Here is a 20,096-nt window from a genome sequence, read left to right as displayed (position 1 = left end):
ATATAATTTTATAACCAAATAATATGTATATAATTTTATAAGTTAGTGTGTAAAGGATTGAACTCTTTCTGCAGGGTCTGCTTAAGCAATACTTAAAGAACACACATCTTCTTCTTTGAAGAACTGGTACAACAGGCGCATGAAGTTAACCTTGGCCTGCTCAACGGCCGCCAACCATCTTTCTCTATCTTCTGTAAGGGTAACTGGGATCCTTAGTTGTCGCAGATCCCGCCTCACAGCATCCCTCTATCGGCCCTTCGGCCTACCACGTTGCCACACACCAACCGGAACGTAACTGTACAGTTTATGAGCCACTCTTTCCTAGCTCGTCCTCATTACATGGCCAAGCCATTCAAGCCTCTATGTCCTTATGTGTGAGGAAATGCTACATTCCTTATAGAGCCCAAAAAGTTCACCATTTTTCCTTCTTTGCCAATTATCATTCTCGCATACGGGCCCTAAGATTCTTCTCATAATTATTCATTCAAACCTGTCTAGCAGGTTAATTCTTTTATTGCTCAGGGTCCAAGTTTCTCCACCTTATGTGACGAGTGGTCTTATTAACGTTTTGTACAGGGTGAACTTGGTGATACGGTTAACAAGTTTGCTTTTGATTAGCCTTACAATGGAGAAATAAGCTCTATTTCCAACAATTCTGCTCCTAACTTCTTCTTCTTCATCCTGGTCCTCATTGATAATAAAGCGAAAGTAAGAAAAACCTCTTACCACTTCGAAATTATAGGGGTCCATTACAAGGCGACTCTGCTTCTGGTCCAGAGGCTTCTTACCCAACAGCATCTTGGTTTTTTCTCCATTAATAGAACACACGGCAGCTTATATTTTGGAAATTTGAAAAATTGGTTCCTTTTAACAGAATGCGATCTTATTCAATAATAAAATACTAGTCATCTATGTAATTCATTGTTGAACAAGCATCTGAAATGAGAGAGTCATGTTATATTGTTTAGTATTTACAACATAATTCTTAGAGTTGTGTAATAATTAAAAATAAAAACCAACATTCGTTAACACAATATAAATTTAATATTTTGCCGAAGACGAATGAATGCTCCGTATTCAATAAAGCTTTCAGGTCGGAGATTAATTAGCAAAGAATCGATGTATTTGAATCTTTTTACACATTCGGGGCAGCTTTGGAAATACATTAATATTCATGTTGACTCCATTACAAAGTACCCACTCAATTCAATAACCAACTCTCGAGGCGCATCCATTACAACTCCAATATTAACTGAAAGGGTTTCCAAATCATGACGGTATGACAGATCACCCTCCACCTTAAAACATCATCCACCCTATTAACGGGTGAGATGAATTTTCCATTTGGTTTATCAAAAATTGTAGTGTAAACTTATCATCTTTCGGATAACTGTTTTTTGTAAGTAAATAGTTTTCTAGCTTTAAAATTCTTTTCTATACTAATTATCGAAGGTTATTAATACAACTCGATGCTTTGAAAGCATTTTAAAAATTAACCAGGAAGATTTCTGATGAACCTATATGGCTTTCTCGACTACTAATATTAATAAATTTGATGTTTTATATTTTTGAAATAATATTTGTAATGGCTATATATATATTCTCTTTTATACTTTAACTTAAATTTATAAATAGTTGTATGAGTGATAGAAAAAAGAGAGAAAAATCTGCAGAATTGAAACATTAGAAAAATTAAACATATTTAAATAACCATAAAAAGCAGGGAAAAATGCGTAAGTAGAGAAATAATAAATAAATGAAAATGAAAAAAATAAATCATGCATAATTCTTGTACACAATATAGAAATTTTTATAATCCGACATTTAAAAAAAAATATGCTTTGACCAATGTCATTAATAGGAATATAAAAAAAATTGTGCTTCAAGTATTCAGTGTGTAAAGTAATCCAATGAAGTTGAGCAGCACAGTATTTTTTTAATAGTTTTTTCCTCTCAATAATTTTTACTTTCTTTTTACCAAACATGGAATATAAAGCAAGTACAAGCATTATAGTTGCGAAAACATTTGAATCCAAGTATTTACACTATATACGTTTTAATTTTTATAATAAATACAATATAAATATACACACAAGACTTATTTTATTTATTTTTTTAAACTCCGATCGAAACAATGAAAATTAAAACAGAAATTACAATCCCTCCACCCATCTCTGCAATCCTCCCCGAAGGTTAAAACAGCTGTGTCTCAGATACCTATTGTAAATAATTAAATGGGACTTCTGGCGATGGCTACATTCTCCACTCAAGTCCTGAGAGACTGCGGCTAGTGTCCAACCTCAACCTCCACTGGCTTCCACTACTAGTGGCACATTTGAGAGAGAAGCGCCTGGAAGTTCTGGAGTCCTGTATCTTCCTACACAATCAAAACTTGGTACGGAATTCCCCCAGAATGCATATACCAATCGATGTGTTTAAGATGTTATTTTACTTTTAGTTTAATGGCGATTATGTATAGCTTATACAGTGTACCTTTCAAGCATATATAATAAACTTTGAGTTTTTCAATTTGTGATTTATTTATTTTAAAACGTCTGTTACTTTCAGGACAGCCTTCGTATATTATATGAAAAATTTATACAGCTTAATTCGTTTGTTATTGTACGTGTACCAAGCTATATTGGCATAACCGAGAATCAGCAGCTCTTTTGTCTGATTGGCTGTCCAAAACCCAAAAGTTCAACTCAGTAATTCTTCTATTTGATAGCGAACTCATATGGAATAAATGGAAATTTTTATGTATCAAACATATGTTGAATAAACTTTTTTTACTTTTATACATTATCTCAGTAGCATGATACAGACTTGAGGAGAAACTTCTCATTAGTAGCATTCAAATAACATTTCTATATTAGAAGGTCTAGAGGCCATTTTCTTTTTAGGCTTCTCAAAGGATTGTCAGGAATAAAAGAGGAAGCTAAGTTGGAAGTAGTAGATCCGGGTCGTTATGAGTTTAGAATGAAAGGATAAATATCTGTTTTGGACTACATCGGTTACCTATGGAATATTTAGGTGTTTATGGATGATTTTATTTCTGATATAGTAAAGAGCATTGAGGATTTTACAAAAAAATTCGGATTATAAGGATAGGATGAAGAAGGAATTTGATGGTTTAGCGTAGCCCTCAGCTCAACTCCATAAGTCCAGATAGGTCTTGTTATAGTCGTGTAGATCAGTCTTGTGTAATGGTTTGGAAGTGAAGTAAAGGTCGGAATTGAAGAGCAGTTTCCAATCTTTTCAATCTTGAGTGATTATTTTAAGTTGGTCATTTTAGTCTAAGGTTGCGGAACTGTTCGACAAGGATAAGTAGAATATTATGAAAATATACAGTAAGACTGTCTGTAGGTTTACGTCAATAAACTTAAATTAGTGAAATTAACAATAAAATAACTCGATTTAATGCTTTGGGCCAGTGGTTCCCAACAGGTGGTCAGCAAGAGCCTCGCTAGTGGACCATGGAAAGATCCGGCAGCACATGAAATTTGTAAAGCGATGTTAATTGAATAACAAGAGTCAACTATATTCAATGAATACAGTCGTATAATTAGAGTTTCTAAAAAAAAAAGGATTATTTTTATATGATAAAAAATTTAAATAACCCATGTATAGCGAATTATGTTATCAATGCATTTTAGGGATACATTTTCAACCTAAATATAGTTTTTAAAGAATAAACATGCCATTTATGGATAAAAAAACAAAATTTTCACTGCTGTTTTTATGACTTAGGAATTTATTTTTAACGATTTCCAGTATCTTTTTTTTTTGTTAATAAGACATATTTTATTGCTCACATGTGTGCATGGTTATTCACATTTTTTTTCTACTCGAGCTATAATCTCTGTAGTACTCGGTGGTTTCACTACACATTTAATGCAAACACTATTTTTATTTATTTATTTTTTTATCATGTATTTCAAATTATTTCAGGTGGGTTACAGAACGTTTAACTTCTGTAGTCTGAAAACCACTAATGAGGCACTCAAAGAGAGAAGTGGTCATTGTATGGTTTCAACTTAATCGCTATCCCTTTTATCCATTGTCGAAGCTAAAATGTGAGCATTGCCAAATTTTTTATTTTCAAATCCTCTTTATTGATATATAGTTACGATTACAAATATATGATAATACAGTGTATATATACAAATTACATACTGACTTTGTTTGCCGTATGGCAGTATAAGTTGAGTTACAGGGTCCGCTGAAGGCGGTTTCACATTGCCAAACAGTTTTAATTTAAATCATATAATTGAGGAGTGAATACATTTCTGCGAGAGAGAAATATACCTATTTAGAAATTTCTTGGTCTCTTGCTTAGACACTAAGTGACTATCAGAATCATTAATCCACAACTAACTTCATGAAAGAGACAAATAAAAAGGGAATCTACAGCCCTAGGGTGCGTCCTGAGGGGGGTTTCCTGAGTCAGACATTCGGCGCGGACTTTCTGCCTCCAAAAACGAGCGTGCACCTTGAATGACTCTCATGTATTTTGTAATATCTCAAGTTTTAGATAAATGTAAATAAATAATAACCTCTATACAAAATGATATCTAATTGTAAAATATATTATCTTCTGTTAACTTTATGCAGAAAGGTTATTACAGGATATACACCAAATCAAGTTTTCATAACCAAGAATGAGATCACTGATTTAAAACACACACGTTGGACTATACGAAAGTTCAACTCAGACATTTCTCAATCTCATGGAGAACACATAAGGGATAATAGTAATTATTATGACATGAAGAAAGGTTGAATAAACTTAAATGGCTTAAACCTTATGTAATGAATTTAGGCTTCACCCCCTAATCGAGTGGTTTCCAACTTTGAAGAATTCTACTGCCAGTTTGCAGAAATTAAACCTTCTGCGGCCCACCCTATTTCTGATTTGTGACGATAGGGGGTCCATCCACACTAGAAAATATTTAATATGTCATTTACTCAAAAGTGCATTCCGAGGCACGTTAATAAATTGTATAGTAGCTAACACTAAAACATCAGATAACGACAAAGCAGTTTTAACAAGAATTTCTCATAAAATAATGTGCTGCAAACCCTTTTGGTGGCCCACCTGTTGGCAGTGGACAACCACTTCCTCACGCAGTTAGGATGAGAAGCAGTTATTATACGTATCCAACTCGAACATTACCGTGTCACCCACGGTTATCTCTTGCCTAAGGAGTCCGCAATGAAGTATACTTTTAATTATAAAATAAATGATTAATGGATGCCCTAACTACTTGAGAGAAATAATGAATTTAGCAATTCCTCCTGCGGATCATAAATAACTATCTACAGTTCAATTTATAAAAGAGTTAATGTTTTTTATTTTAAGTAATAATTGGCCGATGATAACCATTAACAGTTTTTCTTTTTAAAATCAAATAAATTATTATAAATAAACTCCAAGCTTTACTCAAGTTTACAAATCCTCAATTATAAATATAAAAAGCAGACAAAATTTATCGAATAAAAAATGTAAAACTGTTCGTAGTCAGTATTATTAACTTTTTGATAGAATGGAGGACAGGTAACCCTGAAAAGGAGGATATTTTACAGGGGATCGAATATCGCTCAGCCTACGGAAGAAATAAAAAGACGATATTTCGGTAACGAAAGTAGATGACTACATCATTGAAGGCGTTATCATCATCAAGGACTGATAATGGAGGCAGTCATTATTGGCAACAAGTAGGGGGGTGGCTGATACGCGTTATGGGCCCGCTTCTCCCAGTTGCTCCTTAGGGGTCCATATTTCTCGAAGGAATGTTCCTCCGCGGACAAAGTGTTGGGTCGTTACGTTAATGACTCTTTGAGGTTGTGGTTTACTCTAAATTATCCGGGAAACTATGTATTCTAGTTAAAATGTCGGCTTCAGTTTCTTAACTACCTAAAGAACCAAAATGAATTGAAAAAAAAATACTAAAAACTATTGGCAACTCAATGGTTTATTATTTGAATAGATTATTTATTACATCAGTAAATAATAAATATTAAATGAATGGAATATGTATGTCAAAAACAAAGTCACAATGCCAAAAACAAAGTCCGACTTTGTTTTTGACTGCCATCAAAACAGCCCTGACGAAGCCCTGCAACGTGGGGCGAAACGTTGGCTCAATAAAATAGTATAATTATCTACTATTTGAGATTTTTTTACCACACCCGGACCATATTCCATTCATCTATACACACGGTCAATCAATAATCTTCCAATAAATATTAAAATATGTCGCGTGTTCATTCTTACAACTTTCTTAACCAGTTTGGGTGCTTTATAAGTTGAATATAAATACTGTTGGCTGAACCGTCTCTGACATTGCTACAACTAAGAACTTTGCTGGTCGTTCAATGATCAAGAATAAAATAAATTAGCACCTGGATGTTCTATTAAAAAATGAATAGAAACTTGAACAGGTTTCAAGCGTGCTTTCAAAACATGGTTACAGTATACTTCAATAAGGCATATCTTTGCCAGGGAAATGGTATATCCAACTCTCCTTCTAAAGGAATGTGAAGCGAAAAACGTAGACTCGTGGCCTTGCAGCCCAGGTTTACGATGAAGTTAACAGGAATGCATACCATTGTAATCTAAACTGAATCAGAATACAGGCAATGAACGGATTCTACTCCTTTTCCACTCTTCAGGAGTTCATCGTTCCGCCTTTTTGGAATCACTTTTTCTGGCAGAAAAGCTAAAACTAGACTTCTGTTAGCATTTTTTTAAAAATAAAATTTTGATATTTGATATAAAACGTTACATAAAAAGAACTGAATACTTCTGAAAGTTGTCTTTGTTCCTACAAACTATAGTGGCAGGCCTATCTTCTCCTCACACCGAATCACGCTCATAAAATTCTATCAGTAGAGAGAGAGAAATGCTTTATTCATCCATGATACCCAAATACATCGGGCTGCTACATTACACAGCATACTATTCAATCCATGTTCGGACATATATAAATTACATATATTTACATGATATAATAAAAAAAGAAAGAAAACATTTTTTATTCCCCAGTTTCCTTTCACAAACAATTCCAGTCTACACACTAAATACAAATATTTCATTTCATTCCTTTTTTCTTTCCCTTTGTTGTCCCTTCCATTTCACCATTTCACAATTTTTATTTCATTTGATCGACAAATTTACTCTCCCCAGTTCCCTCTCTCAGATCCTCTTCAGTGACTCGTTAAACAAATTCACTTTTAGACGGCAATGTGAGATTAAACCAGAGAAATAACAGTCACAGCAGTAGATCAGTTTTCAGTAAAACAAACAAATAAATGTATTTTTCCAAAACAGAACTAATATATAGATTTAAAGGAAAATATAATAAAAAGTTGGTTAAAAGAAATACTTGACTGGATAAATAAGTTTAAAAAAACAAAATAATAATAATAAAATAATTTAATGAATAAATAAGTTAACTAATTCCAAGAACCAAATATACTTGCTTGATATTGTTGAGGTCCCATTTGATCCCATTGATGGACACAATCAACTGGATAATGATCTTAATTATACTATTGTTCTATTTTGCAATAACGATTATTTATTTATATACATTTTGCGTAGAAAAATAAATTACAATAATGATAAATAAAATAATTAAAAATTAATTAAAATACTGATAAATTACATTTAGGCTAAAAATTGATAACAAGAAATTATCTCTGATATGGCCTCAACGATTATTAGCATTTGTTTTTCTTTTTAGAGCCGGATCTATGATGATTTTCTTAATTTTCCTTCCTAACTGTGTTATTTGACACATGGAAAAATCAGATAAGATATCTGAGAGCTCACTGTGTCTTGTGGAATGTATAATGACGTAACAAATTTCCATTCATTTAATTGATCCTTTTTTTTGTACCTAAATGTAAATGTTGACTATTTTCCTTGGATTGATTTTATTGACTAAACAACAGAAATCCTAGAATTATAAGAAATTCATTGTTTTAAAACGGATATTATTGAAAATAATCCAATAAAATATGAAAAAATATGTTTCATTATTATAGAAAATCTTACGTTTGTAGTATGTCTCAATACAGTGCTACATTTCATAATACGGATTCTATGATTCTTATCATTACTATAAAGAATAATAAATAATATAGTATGAGAATGAACTATATAAATAATTAAATGCAAATAAAAAAAATAAATAAATAAAAAATATAAACTGTGATATGTATGTTTTTTTAAATTATAATTATATTCACACAAACAGTTAACTTTAATTAGACATCTTCCAAATTCTTACTCAGCAATAAGCAAGAAATTATTTGTGGGATGGTGGAAAAGAATAGCCTACATTATTTTTTTTTTCAAATTAAATATATTGTAAAAAGAATAATGAATACAAACTGGTTGTGTTCTATTCGCAATGGTCACAGAATAATTTTTGTTCGAAGAAGATAATACAATATAACGTGCAAAAGTAACAAAAAAAACAAAAAAACAATGGTTTGCAAAATATGGTCCAAGTTACTTCTATTGGTTACATAGGGAAAATCAATAAGGAAATAAGGGAATTAAATGTTTATAGCAGAGACTTAGAACCCCTACAACCCATGAATGGTCGATAACGGATTCAGAACAAGGAAGTACTGTTTCCAGAACAACGGTTGTACAAGGATGTAATTTGTTCAAGGTCAAGCTCAACCTCCAAGTTTTTCCCAAACTGAGACAACCCTTTCACCCACTTTCTTGAGACTGGGTGAGCCCCAGAAAGGTTAACTCAAATTTGATGAAAGGGAATAAATTATTATTCGTATCTTTCACAGACGGGTTCGAACCCGAATCCGGAAGGTAGTAGCAAAAAAAAAAAAAACATCGGACAATCCCAATAAACAATCATGAAAATCGAATTAACTGAAGTAAATTGTATGCTATTCAAATAGATTTGACTAAAGAATGACATGATGTAAATTTACTTTTTGTTCTTCGATTTACTTTAAATCGATTTAAATTTTCGATTCTCAAAAAAAATAAAAATTCCCCATTAAATACTAATATTTCCAACAATCGTTAACAAAGAAGCTTTATGTTTTCAGTAACTGAATAGTTTCACAGTGTCATAATTTCCTTTCAAAATATCTTGTCGATTTCGTAATTACACATTAATTAATCTAATTAAACTGGAGAAGAAATGGCGTCAGAGATGTTACAAAAATGACCTAGGAATCTCGGTTACATCGTACAATGCTATTCAGCACGGTCGAATTTCATGCTGGGTCTGACCCCTTTACAGTTGGGTGATTTTACCTTGTTACTACCGTAGCTACTGTTTTCACATTATTCTTCTACTAACATGCACTAAATTTTATGTAAACTGCTAATTATATTTAAAAGTATAGTATATCGTATATCTAGAAAGAGGGATTAATGAATTATAAGTTAAAAATTGTCGAAATAAAATACGTTTTTTACAGAAGATGTATAAGTGTTTGATTATAAATATATCAGTAAATAGTACTATTATCAAAATTAAGCGGTAACAATAGTGTATAATACGCAATATAAAAAATAATGAAACACTTCTTATATTGTTTAAATGTGCAATAGGTACATAAGTTGAAGTTAAGATTTTTCTAGCGAGAATCTAAATTGATTTCATTTGTGGTATATTATTTGTGTAGAAGTTGTATTATTTCTGGGGATTTAAATGATTGAGAATTGGTTAGATAATTTGATTAATAAATATTCTAGTTGTAAAATTAATTTGTAATATTTTTAGGAACTGAATATTAATAATTATTATTATTATTAACGCAACAGACCGTGGAGGTCCAATGCCTCACGCGATGTACGTAAGAAAAACATTTTTGTGAGTGCCATCCATTGGCTAACGGGCCTCACAAATGCACGGGAGGAGGCTGTGAGTGAGTATTGTATAATTATATGCCTCAAAAAATCCCGGATAGGGCCGAGGATTCGATCTCGTAACCTTTGGGTTGGCAGACAGGCGCGTTACTACGCTTCTACCGTCACCCTCAATATTATTAATAATATAGGTATTTATTGTTGTTATTAATTTTAGTTTAATTGTGTTTTTAGCATTTCACATTGTTACTGCCAATATTGAGTCAATTTATATAATTACTATTCGTTTATTTTCGACGATTAAGGCTTCATTGAAAAAAACAAATAAACGTTAAGATTTTTTAATCATAAAATTGTCGAATATTTAACGCGATAAAGAAAATTTCGAAGTCGTAAATTAAATATCCTTAATTACTCTCTATAAATCCCTTTGTTTTCTATGAAAAACATCAAATATCATAAAGGAAGATGTGGATTTCTATAGAAAACTTATTATTTCCACCATTTTGAGACTTTAATTTTGAACAAAATGAGTTGTCCATATTTACGAATATATGAAGTATGTTTAAGGAAAAGTATAATCAATATATAGTATTGGGTTGTAAAATAAGTTCGTAACATTTTTTAATAATTCAATTTAATACTCTTTGTGTTTATAAAATCATGCTTACTTGTTCAATAATGTTTACATATTCTAAAAAAGGATTAGTTAAGGTGATTCGTGCACTTTGACGACTTTGATGCATCAGTTTTAAACGAGATTCTTTAGCTTTAAGTAGTATTTTGATTGCTCTAAATAGAAAAGAAAAAAAATTAATTTTAGTATTTTAATGATTTTTTTTATTTCCGAAAAGGAAAATCTCTTGCACAGACGGTTAACAAAATTTTCAGTGTGCATGGCGATGATGCCTTAGGAGATACTACCGTCCATAAGTGGACTCCTCGGTTCGAAACCCGTCCTTACGTGTCTTTAAAGACCCGACAGAAATTATTGGAGTTTCGCTGGGATGTGATCCCTCACTCACCTATTCGCCTGAACTTGCCGCAACATATTTTCACTTATTTTTGGCCCTTCAAAACTCTCTTAACGAGAAACACTTTAACTTGCTCGAGCACTACAAAACGCATATAGAGGAGTTCTGGGACGGAATAAAAAAATTACCTGAAAGATGGCAACATATAATAGATCAAAATGGGGCATATATTATTGATTAAAAGTATTTACAAGAATCTGAAGTTTTTATTGAAATCACCACTAAAAACGCAACGAACTTATTTTACAACCTAATAGTATCGATCCTAAAAAAATTTCAATTCCAGGTTTGGACGGTAACACACGTGCTATTAGAAAAAGTTTTCTACTTCGAAGTAATAATTTCTCCTGTTGTAATATAAACTTATTTGACGAGATTAAAAATCAGATTTATTAGGGAATAACTATCAATTAAACGGATCTAAGTCTTCTTTGAAAAGATTTTTTTTCATCATCGAAACTACAAGCACCATATTATGTAGTGTAGTACTGTGTAAACTTTAACGCAGGTCTGCTAACCACTAATGTAATACATAAGCACGTGCCCAAAATGATTTAACTTCATATTAAAAGAACACTTCAGAGCACTCGTGCAAGTCAAAAAGGACTTGAAGACTGAAAATGGCGACACCCAATTATATATAATTGGCATGTGCGGATACCGAAATAAAAGAAAATATTGTGTGGATATCCTCTAACGTTGTGGATGCAAGTTTAGTAGTCTTATTCCTGCCATGTTACATATAAATCCGAGATTCTATTTTAACCATTTATTACTTAACACTCCCTATAAATTAAACAAGATAGTTAACTGTATGCTTTCTCAATATATTTGGGGGCCATTTTTTAAATAAATTACATAAAAATGTCATAATTTGTAATTTTTTCTAATCCTTAAATTTGTAACATGAATTCTTCTTTCACCACTACAACGCATGAAGGGTCAGTGGCTCAGTATTTTGTAAGAAAGTAGTGTTTGTTGAACAATAGTTAAATAAAGGTGTTTTCTTTTTCTTTTTATTATTTCCTTCCTGGTCATTTCTGATAACCAAGCTATTCTAACCTTCGTGAGGGGTCAAATTTGTGAGGCCTCCACAGAAATAAAAATGTCCCCCCCAGACCGGATTTTAACTGGCGCCGCTGCACTTAAACTTGACGCTCCAACTTCTTTGGCTAATGACCTTCAAGAAGTTGTTTAATACAAGATCACGCTAAACCGCCAGATTTTTCCCCAATTAAGAGTACCCATATTATAGAATGTGCCCAAGAACAGTTCCGGGCTCCCCTTCCCCTCCCCTCACAGCTATAGTAACAGAATATATTTTTTAAAGAAAAAAACAATTATTTTTATAAAATGTTTTACTCACAAGTAATTGGAGTTCAAATCAGTAGAAGCTGCTATCGTTATGATTACTTACCTGAAAAATCATAAGTTTTTATTAATTTCATAAAAATATTTAAACAATATATTATGAAAACATGAATACAATATTACATACGATTATACTCGAAAAAAATTTAATGATTTTCGATTTGTGGCATCCTTTTAAACTAAAATTGTAAAACTAAACTGAAATATTTTCAATGTGCATGATATTTATAAAGGTTGTAAAGAGGTCAGACGATGATTATTTTGTTCATTAATTGTCCTGTAGTTTGTGGTATTGATTGTTTCTTAGAAAGTTGTTTTAATTAAGTTTTAATATTTTCGTGGGTATATATAAATATATAAATATTTATATATATTATATAAATATATAATATAAAGAAAACCAAAATTGTACTACTACGTCCCATGAATAGTCAGGGTTCATTACTTTATAAGGAACTGATGGTTGTGCAAGGAGGTGATTTGTTCTAGATCACGCTGAACCACCATGTTTTCCCTAATAGAGGGCGGGTGTGTCCCAGACGGGATTCTGAGCCTACAGGGTTGAATTAACAGAATAAATACTCATCTGCCACAACCGAATTCAGATCTTACTCTCTGTTTCACTACTCCACTCCCTTTTTTCTTTAAAGTTTTTTTTTTTTTTTTTTTTTTTTTTTTTTTTTTTAGCATTTTACTATATTGATTGACTCAATTTATTATAACTTAGGCTCTTATGGTTAAATTTGTTTCAATTTATATTAATAGAAACAATTGATCTCAATTTTAATCAAGTGGGAAAAACATGAAAAAAATTACCAAAGAAATTCATTTTATTCTATAACTGGGTCGAATTTGTTTAATATTTCATTCTGCGAGCAAATACATATTTCTCGTTGAATAAACAAACGTCAAAGAGTACTACCATCAGTGATATTCGCATAACCATACGTGGCCTTGTTGTATATATTGTAATAGTTTTAATAAATAAAATTTAGGAGGTAAGAAAAAAAAAAATAAAAAAAAAAAAAAAATAACCATACGTGGCCAACTGGGACCAAGTTCGATTACATCCAGAGAGCAACTTTTCATCACGAGTTCCAAGAATTTTGCTACAGATATTTTTCCTTCACTTCCCAGAAAACTCTTGTAACGTCAGAAACCCACCATGTTGCCCTCTCATTATCATCTGACATTAACAGGATGTCTCAGGAGTAAATTTCAGTAATTAAGAGATAGATATTTTTACGGAAAATGTAGTATAGGAATCTCGCTAGTTTTTCTCAAGGGTAGGCACATCCTACCCCCCTCCCACTCCTAAAAGTAGCAACAGTAATTTAACATGTCTCAGGTTTGTCATCATTATTGAATGTAGGATACATTTTATACCAACAACAATATAGACAACAACATATAGAAAAATATTTCTTGGTTAAGAGATTATAACACTGAAAGTAATGTCATCAAGCAGGAATGAATAATTTTTAGAAATACTGAAAATAGTGCGCAATAAATTTTAGATATGAAATCTTGAGTATTAAAAAAAAAGTTTCTTTTTCCATAATATTCTGACGATCAACCAATAGCAAAAAGGAAGTTAAATACTCCCAACAATACGAGTATCCCGATTTATTTATTTACTTTATTTTTATTCTTTTTTTTTTTTAGTATCTCGTTTTTTAATTTTTCTCCCGGGAGTCTTTTGATTGAGAATGGCACCCGGGACTGCATTACCTACTCCATAAATTTCTACCTCCTACATATTTTCTCATCATCCGTTCCTTTCTTACTAACAGATTATTACAAGTAAACCAGAATGGTTCCTATTCATCCCTCTATTTTCAATCCGTTGGTGTTCCTCAAGGTAGTATCCTCGGTCCCAACAACTCCTAACACTATCCTTACTACGTATACTGATGACACGTGTGTACTCACAGTTAATAATAACCCTTTGATTGCATCCCAAACTCTCCAGTCCCATATTAAAACCCTCAAAGAATGGTGTCGAAATCGGAGTATAAAAATAAATCCCATCAAATCACCTTTACTCTTCGTCTTAAACCTTCCGACTGCCCTACAGTATACTTTAATAATGTGGCTCCTACCCCTGTAGAACAGATTCGTTATCTTGGACTGCACCTTGACAAACGATTAATAAAAGACTGAAAAGACAGAAAACTGCACACAGATTCCGACTATTACAACACTGATTTACATGACAATAATAAGGCCCATCTGGACATACGGAGTTGAGCTTTGGGGCTCCACTAAACCTTCCAATTCCTCTCGTATCCATCCTTACAATCCAAAATCCTTCGTAAAATCCTCAATGCTCCTTATTTCGTTACAAATAAAACCATCCATAAAGGTCTAAATGTTCCTTATATAACCGATCTACTCCGAACCCGATATCATTCCTTCCATTATAAATTCCCTAACCATCTAAACCCACTAGTTTCTAACCTTGCTTCTTCTTCTATTCCTGGCAATCCTCCGAGGCGCCTGAAAAGCCTTAAAAAAGCCGTAACCTTATATTGTAAAATGTTTTTAGAGTTCTACTACTGGGTAGTTTCTCTACATGCTGTATCATATCATTATGATCTTACTTCAAATTTGCTTGTTATATTTTATATAAAGTTGCAAATGTCAATAAATAAATTTAAAAAAAGTATTTCAAGTTTTCTATAGTGGGTTATTACTGCAAATAATGCAAAATAATTATTCGTTTTATGTTGTTTTTTTGTCAACAATTTTATTTTAATTTTTTTATTTATTTATTTGTTTATGGGTGAAGATGTAGTTATAACAAAAAACTTAATTTTTTTTAGTATTGAGCATTTTACAAATAAAAGCATAAAAATTTACAAGATATAAATAATGACTAAGAAGTAGAAATAAATATTTTACTGAGTAGAAGTATCAAGAATTTAAAAAGTATACTAAAATCGTTCGTGTTTTTGTAAATGAAATTGTGTTGAAATTCCTCCCGAATACTTCGTCACAAATGAACATATCCATAAAGATATTAACCTATTATAAACTTGTATATTTCAATAAATAAATATATGTCGAAAAAAAAAAATTGGAACTCTTGAGACTGATAGACAGAAGTAAAATTTCGGGAAATAAAATAATATATTAAAATTGATCATACGTTCCCTCTTATAGCTAAAAATTGTTAGTTAAAGAATTATAATAATAATTAGATTATAACAGCCTACGTCAGTTTTAACAGGAAAATGTTTAAGTCGCAAGAGGAGATTATGAAGTAACATGAGATTACTCAATCAGACCGGTACTGCCAGGATTTTAAGTTCATCTGAGTATCTACTCTCCTATTACAATATAAAACGTATCCTGCTTGAATTGACCATCTTTACTCCCTCCTTCCCCCACCAATTTCATTTCATCTCACGTTACGAAATCATTTAACTCATCAATGAATTTTATTATGAATTTTAGAACAACCTTAAAGAGGTTTCATTAAAAAAAATTAAACGAGCTATTTTGAAATTAATGAAGATATGCATTTGAGTTTTCAAATCCATCTAATGCATACAAATAATATAGAATAATTGTCGCAGTAAGAATAATGACTGTATAGTAATACAATACAATTCTATTCAATTAGGACTAAGAGGCATTATAATTGCCTTTTGACAGTATTACTATTCGGAGGAGCCACAGTCGCTAATAAGGTGTATTCGTACCAAAGAGAACTAGGAGAGGGGGGGGAGGTCTTATTGAACAACTCGGACTCAACTGAATGCCACTAACGAAACGGCTTTGCATATGAACCGATGTCAGATCTAATTCGGCTTGTCTTCCCTTTCATTTCTCCTAGCTTTTATTCCCTCTACTGCTCTCTCATGAATTAACGTTTCCTTTCTATTTGAAAATAAAAGAAATGTACTTGTTTCATCAGAGAAATTGTTGAGTCATTTTTTTTTTTGTTGAGAACTGAGCTATACATGACTCCCATATATAAGAAAAATAATATAAGAATTGTTGCACTAATTAAAAATGCAAAAATCATTATATGAATTCAATCAATTAAATCATACATACACACATTTATTTATTATTATATATATAAATCTACTGCTACAGACAAAATCCATGAAGGTAATGGATGCAGTACTTTCTTATTAATAAGTATGGTTACTATACCAATGGTTGTCCAAGGAGGTGATTTGGTCATAATCGTGCCTCACAGCCGGATTAGAACTCAAAAGGACGGTTATTAGCACTAGCGCTAAATTGGATTGGTTCCTAACTACATTGGTGCCGTTTCGAATGCGGCCTGAGGGAGTCGAATTTTATTTCTGTGGTGGTCCAAAGAAATGAAAACTTGACCCCTCGCCAAGGTTAGGATGTAGTGGTAAACTGTAGATAACCCAACTGCCCATATAAGATAAATGACCAAAACGGGGGTTAAAAAAAAAGGATTTGAACTCAGGTCCTAGCAGTTAGTCCCACAATCCCTTACCACTGATGTACCTTGCTCCCCCATATATATATATAAAATGAAAGATTTATAAATTAGTGACAGGAAGGTATATGATGAAAGTATTTCAAATTTAGATTTCTAGCCAAATATAATTAACTATTACCGTCCAAAATGAATTTTTATCTGAAGTTTCTAAATTTGTAATTGTAAAATTATCTTCATAAATCATGATAAAAAACATATTTATGATAATTAATGCAATATACACCGACAAAGACACGTTATGGGTGTATTGCATTCATTTTCAAAAATATGTTTTTTATTATGATTTAGATGATGAAAGTTACGGATTGAGAAACTTCAGTTAAAAATTCATTTTGGATGGGAATAGTTAATTATATTTGGCCAGAAATCTAAATTTGAAATATTTCTATCATATAGCTTCTTGTCACTGATTTACATATCTTTTTAGCTCGTTATATTATATTTCAGTTTGGAGACAATTGATGATAAAAAGTTTTTTTGGAATTTATAGGATGAAGGGCAACACAAATAATCAATAACATAACGGTTTCTTAAAAAAATTTTATTTGCAAATATACAAAAATTCTAAACATATTTATATACAAATATATTTACACAATCACAACGTATGGCAGAAATAACATTAATCAGACAACAATATAACATGGATTCTAATCACACTCAACAAAAAAATTACAACATATTTATTTATTTTTTCAGTTTTTGTACACAAAAAATAAACCATTTTTGTGCAATTATTGAATCATGAATCTTAAATTAAGGAATTCTGAATATCCTATCCTGACTATAACATAATAATTTCCTGGAAATACAAAAACAAAATTATCAACAAAATTACGAAGAGAAAGGATTTGTAATTAAAATTAAACTCTTGACCGAAAAAAATTCAACGGGATGATATATTTTTTTAAGGGGCTTTGTGTTGAGAGAATCTTCAGTATAAATAATTATTTTTTTTAAAAGAAGATAATTACAAGCTCAAGAACAATTAGTGGTTTGTTTTTGTGATACTTTGAGAGATTATGTACGAAATAATTTCCAAATAATATGAAAAGAAAAAATCATTTGACAGTATTAGTCAAAAAAGCTTAATTGGTGTAAGCTAAGTAATATTGGACTGTAACGTCATCTTCATTGTTCATTTATGCAAAATTAATATTTATTTAAAAATTAATTAATGTCAGACTTGGTATTTAATAAAAATATCTAAATTCTTAAATTTAACATATTAAGTAAATTTATTGTGAAATTGTTCGCCTAAAACCCGAGACTTTCACTATAGCGATTGTAGAAGTTAAAATTTTACAGGAGATGTTTTCTTGTTCTTGAATATCATTGCATGCTAGAATAATAATATTGTCATAATGTTACATTTTTAAATATTGTCATAACATAATTGTAGTTTAAGAAATATAAATATAAATAGATAAAAGCTTTAATAAAGTCAGCAAAAGATCATCGCATTTGTTGCAACAACGTTTCGGCACTTAAGCCTTCTTCAGAAATTAAGTTAATCAATAAAGTTATCCAGATCAAGTCATTAATATGTATTTTTTTGGTCAAGACTCCCATTGGAGTCCTGTACTGACAATGACATGAATATGTAATTAAATTTTTTAAGGGTATTAATTGCACTGTATATTACACAAGTATTTCTGTCAATTATTAGATCCATCACAGAATGATGTTTTCAGGCGTATGTGACTTTTATAAATAATTTCATTATTTGATATAAAATATGAATGACTTCATTTGAAATATGATTGAATTTATACGGATTTAAATTTGCGTAAATTGATGATGGTATTTAGGCCGAAATGTTGTTAAATAAAATGTGATGAATGTATTTGTGAGGTTGTTATAACCTTTATATATTTATAAAAAAAAACATGAGATAATGATTTTATGACTAATACAAACCTGGTTTGCAACTTATCGTAGCTAACCAGACCCTAGGTAACAGTGCAATGCAACAAGACTATTTCCCCGACCTGCCAGCTCAGTGCCCCTGGGGGACATCCTCTTCCTGGTCTTCGTAAATAGGGATCTCCCTGCGGGCCGCCAGTTGGTTACTCAGCCAAGGGTTGTGTTCAGATTGCGAAGAACCTTGGCTTTCTGTTTGGAAATACTCCGGTACAGCATACGGTACCTTCTTCTCAACTAAATAAGGTACCTTCTTTTCTACTGTCACTGGGTACGGCTTGGGTACCTCAACTGGGTACGGTTTGTCTACGGGTACTTCCACTCGTACAGGTACTTTTTTCTCAACCAGATAAGGGACCTTTCTCTCCACCGTTACATGAACATGGTACGGCTTAGGAACCTCGACGTACTGCTTGACTGGTACAGGAACCTCCTTCTCGACAGGGTAAGGGACCTCTTTTTGCACAAAGACAGGTACCGATTTGTGTACGTGGTATGGTACAGGGTTGTTGACTGGTATCTTAACAGGTACTTGCACCTCCTTGTAGACGGGATAGGGCTGGGGTACTGGTACGTGTACAGGTACTGGTACTTCCTTCTCAACCTTGACTGGGTATGGCTTGTCAACATGGTAGGGCACTGGGCGGTCGACGTGTACTTTGACTGGGTACGGGACGTGCTTGACAACCTCAACGGGGTATGGCACCGGCTCATGCTTGGTGATGACATCAGTTCGAACGTGGTAAAGCTTACTCTGAGTGGCCTGATCGGCCAGAGCAGCGGACACCAGCCCGCAGAAGACGAGAAGTATGCTCATGGTGCAGAACTTGGAGAGGACTGAGCATTGACCACGCTCCAGAGTCTATTTATATGTATGAGGCCAGCAGTCCACAGCAAACAGATTATCTAACGGCCACATAACACAGTCCTTAGCGATGGGACTCTACCAGTGCTCTGTTTGCATGCTAACTACTTCAGTAGAATTTAATTCAAAAATAAAGTCTCCGGAACTCTCTGCACTTTCCGGTAGCTAATGAAAGTCCGACGTAAATTTAGTTAGCGTTAATTAGGAATCCCTGTTCTGACTATTTCATATTCATCCAAGATAATTAATATTTGAATAAAAATATACATTCAAAAAAGTTGTTATGTTATGTTAAGTTATGTTACGCTCGAAAAATTTCTATTTCACTAAATTACCTTTTTCAGGAGATTTAAAAAAGGTAGGTAATTTCAATGATTTATCTTTTTGAAAAAAATCCTTGATGAAATACGGTTGTTCAAAAATGAAGAACCCAGTGAAATTTATTCCAACCATATATACATTTTTTATAGAACCATTCTACACAAAATCCCAAATTCTCCTCTAAATTTAGTCCAAATCGGATGAGCTGTTTTCGAAATTTTGAGTGCTGAA

General features: G+C 32.1%; 2 protein-coding genes across 3 annotated transcripts in view; both read right to left on the bottom strand.

The window, feature by feature from the left end:
* LOC106677602 (uncharacterized) overlaps positions 1 to 20,096 on the bottom strand; it is a 938,458-nt gene that overhangs the window by 308,229 nt on the left and 610,133 nt on the right. The window lies entirely within an intron of this gene.
* Positions 18,619 to 19,533, bottom strand: LOC106677603 (uncharacterized). The gene has a single exon (XM_014415631.3). It carries the CDS (start codon positions 19,494 to 19,496, stop codon positions 18,756 to 18,758), a length of 741 nt encoding a protein of 246 aa, XP_014271117.1. The 5' UTR covers positions 19,497 to 19,533; the 3' UTR covers positions 18,619 to 18,755.

This window comes from Halyomorpha halys, unplaced genomic scaffold, assembly GCF_000696795.3.
Source record: "Halyomorpha halys isolate HHAL.00 unplaced genomic scaffold, Hhal_1.1 Scaffold104.1, whole genome shotgun sequence".
NCBI lineage: Eukaryota > Metazoa > Arthropoda > Insecta > Hemiptera > Pentatomidae > Halyomorpha > Halyomorpha halys.
Note: the sequence above shows the minus strand (reverse complement) of the source record. Positions and strands in the feature narration are given on the sequence as shown.